Source organism: Pyrus communis, chromosome 1 (assembly GCF_041283825.1).
Source record: "Pyrus communis isolate YQ-2024b chromosome 1, ASM4128382v1, whole genome shotgun sequence".
In the NCBI taxonomy this organism is placed as follows: domain Eukaryota; kingdom Viridiplantae; phylum Streptophyta; class Magnoliopsida; order Rosales; family Rosaceae; genus Pyrus; species Pyrus communis.
This window is the reverse complement of record NC_142565.1, coordinates 6,160,649-6,170,477: the sequence shown is the minus strand read 5'-3', so window position 1 is coordinate 6,170,477 and position 9,829 is coordinate 6,160,649. Positions and strand designations below refer to the sequence as shown.

The 9,829-nt window shown below is 35.9% G+C and overlaps 1 protein-coding gene across 1 annotated transcript; it reads left to right on the top strand.

Moving 5' to 3' along the window:
- Positions 1-8,930: 8,930 nt before the first annotated feature.
- Positions 8,931-9,665, top strand: LOC137719697 (small polypeptide DEVIL 11-like). The gene has a single exon (XM_068458739.2). It carries the CDS (start codon positions 9,035-9,037, stop codon positions 9,332-9,334), a length of 300 nt encoding a protein of 99 aa, XP_068314840.1. The 5' UTR covers positions 8,931-9,034; the 3' UTR covers positions 9,335-9,665.
- Positions 9,666-9,829: the final 164 nt, after the last annotated feature.

Genomic DNA, 9,829 nt, shown 5'->3' with positions numbered 1-9,829 from the left:
ACAAATATAAACAATTCATTAATCTGCTATACGAGAAACATTCATCAACTTCTTTTAATTAGTCAAATGGGACACAACTGAATCGGACAACATATTACAGGATGCTACTTAACTTCAATCAATCAGAACATTTAGTCAAAAAATCCTCAAACTGTGTGGATCAATTAGAAATTAGAGTATTCTATTAAGAGAGATCAGTTTATTAATTTTACAGTCCGCACAGCACTATGAAATCAAACTCATGGTACGTATCGGTATCTTTCATTTAGTTAGCTGTTCTTCCTGTTCCTAACTCCTCCTGGGGTACGTAGTTCCCAATGTTTGGCACGTTCCATACTTCGTTGCACTTCCCATACTGAGTTTTCCCAAGTTGATAGCATAAACAACTCTGGCCTCATGTAAATCATAATCTCTAATCACAAGCAATAAGAAAAAGATAGCAACACCACTTCGGGTATCTCTTGCAAAAAGATTCCCAATCACTTACCTGGATGCTCTTTTGTATTCTGGATAGTTAAAATAAAATTTCGAATGTGAGAAGGAAAATAGAACTTAAGGGAGCTGCTCCTCATTTATATTTGAAGCTGCTAATTATGATTGTTCGCAATGTATCGAGCTTTTGGATCGTAGAAAGTAGTCTATGCAAGATTTTTTTGTAATAATCAAGCAGATTGTCTTGCTGCAAAATAAGATAAATGTTTGTTCAAAAAAAGTAACGTCAATTTGCATGAAACTAATCAATGAGTGGAAAACTTTTGTCAGGAATTAGTTGCATGTGAGTAAAAGTACCATAGGGCATACGAAAATATAGTGTTACTGTATCAATCTAAGAATTTCAAGAAAAATCAGCCCCGTGGAGTGCAAAGTGCAAAAATTGCACTTCTATTGTTGCTAAAAACTAGATCAGTTGCTTCTTTAGAAAACTAATGAATCAAGTAATCACGTTGACAAGGTTGTCACAACATTGTCCACAAATATTGATAGCTCATCGTTAAAAAGTTAGAAAAAAATTAGTGATCTATATGAAGGAAGTTGAGGTTTCACTATAAAACCAATTAACAATATGTGGAGTAGTCCAACTTACTTGTAAGCCCACGCAAGATTTCTCCTCCCATCAATGTAAGATTCATTCTCAACATGCCTCCTCACATACGCAAAATTCCTCCTCCTATCAATGTGAGATTCATTCTCAACATGTCCCTTCACTTGTGGTGAATTTTCAAGCCTAACACGTGAATAACACAAACAGGGTGACGTGGAGCGTGTGTGGCCATTGGGCTTCACAAATGAGACAACCTGCTCTGATACCATGAAGAAGTTGAGGTTCCACCATAAAACCAATTGGAAATATGGGAAATAGCCCAACTTACTTATAAGTCTACGCAAGATTTCTTCTCTCATCAATGTGAGATTCATTCTCAACACTATACAGGAACATCGAGTCCATGCACTTGATTTTTAGCTCGGAGAAGATACAAACGAACATGGAGATTCAAAATCCCAACAAATCATCGTCGGCATTGTCATTATTAAGTCACATAATCAACCAAGAAAGATAAGTTTCACTTCTGCGTATGGTATTATAAATCTGCATGGCTAGCTAAACACAGCAAAACTTTTCTTGTTTGAGGGGTAATTAAAATTTTAGAGGTGTCTGCAATTTGTAAATTTTGTACAGCAGACTGCCAAACAACAGAAAGATACTAATTTCATATATATAATTATGAACAGATTACAGTAATCTGTTTCTTCTCACTAATTAGAATAGAAGTGTGGTGGAACGATCATACATGCCAATTAAACAGAAGAATAAATATTAATTTGATATTGAAAAGAGAAATGGAGACAACTTAGGATCATAACAAATAGAAAACTCTCAGCTAATTAAGCTTAACTTGGAGGGCAAGAGGCAGCAGATTAAGACATTAATCAAAAATAAAGATTCCAACCCTTCATTTCTTAAGTTGGCTTTTAGAGTATTCGCATGTGCATGGCATCTTTTTAGCATAATCAAAACGTTTTCTGGTGAAGAATACTTTCCCCATCCCATTAACATGGCATGCTAAAAGGTGGCTAGTTTGGCTGCACTTTGTTTTGCAATATAATTGTTATTAATTTTCGGACATTATAGAAGACTCTGATAAGGGTTTTGTGGATTCTTTATATATCAACAGTCAAGAATTCTCTCTAAGCATGGCCAATTTATCCATAATAATCGATATTGGTATCGATAATTAATGTTGATAACATATGGATAACATGTTGAGCGTTTTGTTTTTTAATTTTAATTATATTATCAAGCAATCAGATATTTATAGTATGTCCATCCATTAATGAAGAACGGACTTATATTGATTATGTTTTATAAATGTTTATTTTACTAGCTCTTCCCTCAATAATTTGCAGCTATCTTGTCCCTGTTAGTACCGTTTCTTTCTTATTATTTGCTTCAATATTCAATACAAGAATCCAGCACCTGTTCAACAATTCAATCATAAACAACAAAGTATCTGTAGCTGGTAAGCACATCTGAGAAGTTAGAAGAGAGGGTTATATAAAATCTCTACTAATTAGTGGTCCCAAAGCTTAAATTAAAAAAATAATAATAATAATAACGGAAAGGACAAAGGACCGAGCAGGACAAAGAAAAACTGAGTTAATCAATTCTAAAACTTGATTAATGAAGTCTAATTACGGTTGAATTGACTAACTACCCATGATCCTAGATGCCCTTCGACTGGTTGCTGATTTAGGTTCTGGAACCTAGACTCTTTCATTGGCTTCTTATTCATGTGGGAGATGTATGACTGCATGCATTTTAGCACCCTTTTGAGCGGCGGCATGCATTAATATATAACAATTCTTATTATTTACTGGTTAAGTTCATCTGTTTCATGGAAAAGCGATACAAGATACTCATGAAATCCAATGGAAGAAAAGCTTGAGGAATATTTTTATAGCAAGTTGTTCCTCATTTCATGAACATGGCATGTTTAAAGAGGGTTCTGCCTGCACCTCATTTTGCATGTACAACAATCAGAATGATCATCTCATTACAAATCCACCATGATGTGTCACAATATATATTGAAGAAAACTGTCAACACCCAATTTATTGAGTTTTAGTCATAAGTTCTATTATCTCTCCAAGTTCTTTGTGGTTCGTGAACTTGGATTTCAGTCGTAAGTTATATTCTAACTTATGACTGAAACTCGATGAATTATATCCTTCTAAGTTCAAAGAATATGGGACAATAACAAAGTACACGAGTAATATACGTAAATAATAATCAAGGATAATCATCATTTATCAATATGAATGAGTTCGAACGGTTGACCTTTTGTTCATGAAATAGTTAGAGAATGTTGAATGTGGAGAAATTAATCACTGTTGTTGGATTCCTAGCTTGTCCTAGATTTTGTTGTTTGATAGAAGACACAATTTTGAGTGGAAATGAAGCAATTGTGGCTAAGAAAAATATATTATATACACAGTAGCAAATGTAACAAGAACACAGCTAAAGATTTTCATGTTTTGGCCACGAAAGATTGTCTGAGACATGAAATATATATGCTGTTTATTCATGAGAGGTTGATGTATCAAGAGTTCAGAGTCAGCATGAATATGTGAACACTGTTCGTCATGCACTTAACTTTGCAAACGAACTCGACCAATATGTATGAATACACAATGATTTTGTTGTACGAAAATAGTACACTAACATTAGGGCAGCCTCCAATGTTTAAATACTTCTACCAAACCCAAACCCTAAAATAAAATTAAAAAGAAAAAAAAAGTTACCGAATTGTTGAAATTCAATAAATTGGAAATTAGGAGTTTACCTATCAAACAAATCTCACAATGTACAAAATGCCCTAGTATTATGGAAAAAATGCCACTTTGTTATACCTTCGAAACAGTGTATTATGCATTCAAGTTGAACATCGGAACCACAAATACTTTGGAAACTCAAAATATGTTTTTCTTAAGATTATACTTCTCAAACTAGTGCAAAATTTAATCTGCAACTTGTTTCTATAGATAAATTGAAAGTTTAAAGTTTTGACTTCATAATTCATTTGGTGGTTGTATATAATCTATATATATTTTTCTCAAACATATATGATCCATATGCATATGCATGTTGGGTGAAAAAAATATATATATATATTAGAGCTTACAGAATTGTTCCGCAGCTTTGATTGACGTTAGAGTTTTCTTTCTTTATTTTTAATTTTTTTTTAATTTTTTTTATCAATCTTTCTTTACTTTCTTTGGTGCTGCGACCCAAGGAGGAATCAAACGGTTTTATAAATTTTAATTTTTCATGCCAATAAACAAAAATTAATCTCAAATGTCCAGTCTATTTTACCATTTTTATGTACACGTGTAGGCATCAGATCTTCTCTCAGATGAAAACGTTGACCTTTGACTAAAAAGTAGAGCACAGGAGGGACTTTTGGTTCGAGCGACCGGGGACACAGAGCTCCTATTGGGCCAACCGACACGTGTGCATGAGAAAGCACAAGCAAACCGTAAAAAAGGCGGGCCCACTCATGATACCGTCGCCATGTGCAGCATGTGATCACACCCTATCCTTACAACTAGTTGCAATTCGCTTTGGACATTTTCTTATCTTAAATTTTTGAAGGTATGGGCTTGTGGGGTTAAAACTCCGACCATTTTAAAACAAATCATTTTCCCATAAGTTAACAAATAAAAAAAATTAAATTAATATGTTACTACTGCAAGTGGTTATTTTTATCACAGTAGTAAAAAAGTATTACGCCTTTACATGGTGAGATAGGTTCAAATCTTGTCGATGATTAATGTAACATCTAATTTAACAAAATCTATCGTTTGATAAAAAAAAAAAAAATGTTACTACTAGGAAATTGAGATGTAATTTGTAAATTAATGAATTCAAAAAATCATCAATTAATATAAATGTGTATTATTGCAAATATAAGGTAAAGTAGTTCAAGAGATTGACTACATAAAAAAAATTTAAAAATTAAGTTAAGTTTGTATCCTACTTTTAGGCCCCAATATATTCCTCTATAAGCTATAGACATAATACAAATTTCCCTTGTAATATAAATTTCACATATGATAATATATAGAATAATAGTATACAAGAAGCCTGCATTGATAGATTTATCTGGTATACCGTAGTCATTTTCAACTAATTGCATCCTGAATTTAAACTCATGCTCATTCCTAAGACTAAAATAGTCTCCCCACCCAATTTTGATTTCCTTTCATACAATTTGATAGTGGTATTGTTGACCCTAAAAATTACAAAACTTACGTGGCGCGCAGGTCGAGTAACTAATAAGCTAACTACGTCCTTCGGTCAAATGCGGGGCGTGCCAACTCGTCGACCGAGCCTGGCCGAGGAGTAAATTTGTTGATGTAGCTTTGAGCGCGTCGCTGACTTCTCTATCTTGCGATTGCGACCGAGGAAGGAACACTCTCGATCTCTGGGTTCTACAGCCTGAAGACAAGGCTGCTAATTCTGCGGAGTTCACAAATCGTCCGAGCCCGATTCGGTCACTGTGATTATATTCGTGAGAGTATAAGCACGTCGAATCGAGACCAAAATGTATGGGCACAGGTACTCGAACGTGATGTATGTCTTGATGGTAAACGTAGTTCGGCCGTCGGAATGCCGAACCCTGAAACTCGCTTGTGAGTATCCAATCATAAAACCACTCGGCGACCAGTACGCCGAGCAATGCAATTCGTAACACCTAACTATGCCGAGAAGGCTAGTAAGGTGACCTCTGCCAACAAAGGTTCGAAAACCTTTCTCGACAGAGACTTGGATAGATAATCGGTCGACCTCGACGCAGTGCTGTTTATCCAAACTGAAGGTGCTTCTCGGTCGGCTGATTCTGCGGCAGCAGTGCTATTTATCCAAACTGAAGATGCTCGCCGGGTGCTTCCACAGTGCTGTTTATCCAAACTGAAGGTGTGTTGGCAGGAAAAGAAAAGGAAAAAAATCTCAAGGTGTTTGAGAGGTTTTGCGCAGGGCAATTGTATGCTGATTTTGAAGGGCCTTTTCCGTTGCATAATTTCTTGTATTTATAGTGCCCCATTCCTTGAAACCAACTCTGATTTGGATTGGGAGTCCTTGTCCCATTTTGACTCTAACTCGAACAAACCTACTCCCACTGGGATTCTGAATTTTCCTCTTTTCGGGACTCCATTCCTTGCCGGTCGAGAATCTTGGTTGCACCAGGACTTCCTCGACCCTTTTCTATTCACCCGGACTACTTGGGATAAGATTTGGCCGACCCTGCCAGCTTGCCCGAGAGTTATTATTCGGCCCATAGTATTTATCATCACCTTGGGCCGAGCACATTCTGCCGCTAGGCCCAACAATAATATTTTGGGCCCAAACAGGTATATAGTAAACATTAAAAATATTTTTATTACAGAATAGCATACGCGCATAGAAAACTTGCACAACACGAATAATTCTTTTTTCTTTTCTTGTATACGTGAAGAGTTAAGTTACAATAATACAAGGAGAGTTCTAGAAATACAAAGAAAGTTGTAGCTGGATCGTAGAGAGTTAAAAGTGAAGCAAATGAGTAGGTGCATGCCGGTGCGTACTGATGAAGCCACTCGAACACCAGATTGCTGCGTTCAATCAACTTTTTCCCGCATGCCGTTAAGAAGGATCCGTTGATTCATCAGACCTTACCTTATGATATGTCACTACTGGTGATCTCAAATCCCTTTTTTCCGTTTATCCAGCCATACAGAAGGAAAGGGCGGCCCCCCAATTCTCACGTAATGTCACATCTCCACACAAGCATTTTAGTTTACTTTAACCCCCTTAATTATGCATATGCATATCAATTCGCGGGTAAACTTTGTTGCAGATACGCTTGTAGCGGTTGGATAGAATTTCTCGGATACTTGTTGATAGGTGCATTGTTACATCTCACATCGTCTAGGGAATTGATCCTTATATGTATATTCTCATCTCTACCTAGCACGAGATTTTTTGGGAGCTCACTGGCTTCGGGTTCCGTAGGAACTCCGAAGTTAAGCGAGTAACGCGTGAGAGCATTTCCAAGATAGGTGACCCATCGGGAAGTTCTCGTGTGAGTTCCCAAAAACAAAACCATGAGGGCCTGGTTGGGGCCCAAAAAAGCAGACAATATCGTGCTACGGTAGAGTCGGGCTCGGGAAGTGGTCCCGCCCGGGTCGAGATGTGACATGCATTCTCTTCATGTGGAAGCTCAGTCGGCTTAGTGTTGGGATTGTCCGTCGTTCTTTTGTATATTTTAAATTCTGAATTTTGGCAAAACAATATTTTAAACTACTTTAATTTAAGAAGAAATAAATTTAACTCATATGAAGTTTTGGATCTTGAATTTAGTACGTGAATGAACCCAAAAATGCATCTGTCTTTGGCAATAAAGATGTTGGGGGATCTCAGATTTTTGTGGATCCCATAATATGGCATAAATGGTGTCAAATTCACAAACTATTAGGGATTCCATAACCCATTAAGTGAGGGATAGACTTTTTTGTTTCACACTATATAATTTTCTTTTTCTTCATTAGAAAATTTCATAACAGTAGACACAACCATACATATACACATGAATACTGTTTCTTGGTATACATTTTCTCAATTATTTATACATTATACATATCATGAAAATTTGAGGAGTCTTCACTTTTTTCGTATATGTATCATGCAGTAGGCATTTTGGTCAAAATAATTCCTGAGATTGACGTAACTTTTCACTTAGGTCCCTGAGATTTGAAATAGATAGAAGTAGTCCTTGATTTTGTCCACTATCAATCATTTTGGTCAATTCATAAAAATCTCTGTTATATAAAAAGATCAAAATGAGAAAAATACACTCAATTTAAGCAACAATGGGCCAAAATTATTTGATAAAATTGAGGATATTTTTGATATTTTTCCTTAGTTCACTGAGATTTTCACAGAATGATTAAAATGATTGAAGGCGGAAAAACTCAAGGATCAGTTTTATTAATTTTAAATATCAGGAACCAAAATAAAGAGTTATGACAATATCAGAAACCATTTTAACTAAAAAGTCTTATACGTAGCCAAATAAATGTGCTTGTTTTCATAGTTAAGAAGTCTTACGTAGCCAAATAAATGTGCTTGTTTTCTTAGTTAAAAAGTCTTATGTAGGCAAATAAATATACTTGTTTTCTTACACTCAAATTTGAATAACCGTCTCAATAAAAACATCATCAAATCGTAAAATCTTCACATTTCTGCCAAATAAGTTAACTTTTTTAAAATGCGTACGCCTAATTTGATCTTCTGAAATCTAAATACCTTTTCCTTTCTCCCTCACCCATTCCTCCATAGCTCTATTTAGCTTTGAAGCTCCACAAAGATCTTATTTTCCCCAAACCTAGATATTCACTGTGACAAGCTAAGTGAGATTTGGTGCATTTAAGTTCCCCTCTCCCCCTCTGTTTCACAGACCTAAAGACTACTCCATGACGTTTGCTTTGGGAACCCACCACATTACCATAATATTATCTTCTTAACAAACAATCAAAATAGATACTTACTACGGTATGGTGATATTCCTCTTTATTTATAAGTAAGAGGTCTTAGATTTGAATCTCGTAAATGACAAATTCGATATCAAATTAGATATCCATTATGTGGCTTAACCGAACTCTCATCCCTTTAATGTAAAATATATCTCTGTATGTATATCTATACATATATTATAAAACCTCCCAATTTTATAATTTAGATATAAAATTAAAAACAATAATTGTGGGCCTCTCAAGGCACAGTAGGCCCAGGTGATACCCACTGCCACTCATCAGCAACCTCCTCATTTTCTTTCCTCCATCTCCCTTTAAATACCAATCTCACTCACCATTCCTTCCCCAAACTTACTCGCAAACCCACTGATTTTTCACTTGTGATCTTCTCTCTCTCTCTCTCTCTCTCTCTCTCTCTAGAACCCCAAGTAATCAAAGGCACAAAAGATACCAGCTTTTTAGAGAAATGGCTTCTGTTTCTGTACCTGCAGCTGGCGGCAGTGCTTCTACTGCAAGTGCTTCTCATCACCACCCGCCTCCTTTTTACTTCGACGAGAAGTGGAAGCTGTCGAAGAAAGGAGGGTTGTCGAGATCGAGCCGTTCATCATCTTCCATTCATCTGATGAAGAATTCATCGCAGTCGAATCGACGGTGCGCGTTTTCCAGAAAGTGTGCGAGGTTGGTGAAGGAGCAGAGAGCTCGGTTCTACATCGTGAGGCGCTGCGTCACCATGCTCATCTGCTGGCACGACTACAGCGATTCATAAACTGAGAAAAAAACAGAGGAGAGAGAAAGTTGCAATCTTTTGCCTCTGTTTTTGTTAGATCTTTTTGGGGTTTGATTGCTGCAGAAAAACCCAGTTCACAATCAGCTTTTGTTCTTGAGGAAAGAGCACGAGGAGAAAGATTTATACTTGTACATAAAATTTTGCTCTGTTTTTATTTGTATTTGTAATGGGGGTTAAGAATTTAGATTTTGAATTTTCTTTTTTTGGGCCTCTGAATCTCCAGACAAAGGAGATGAGGTGGGTTCTTGATGTTAATTTATCTGAGAATTATGAGAAATATTTCAATGAAAATAGAGCTATTGAGGTCTAATTCTTATTCTTCCCTCCTCCTTTTTAAATTATTAATTTGCTTTAGCTATTTATGGTTAAATTCTTGTGTTTTTTTTTTTAATGGTTTGGTTAATCTGTTGGTCTTGAATTTTGAGATTGAAGAGATGGGGCAATGGTTGAAATATTTTATTTAGCACAAAGAGA

Bases quoted from the DNA above. Each gene is read 5' to 3' on its own strand.
- LOC137719697 (XM_068458739.2), top strand. From the start codon at position 9,035: ATGGCTTCTGTTTCTGTACCTGCAGCTGGCGGCAGTGCTTCTACTGCA.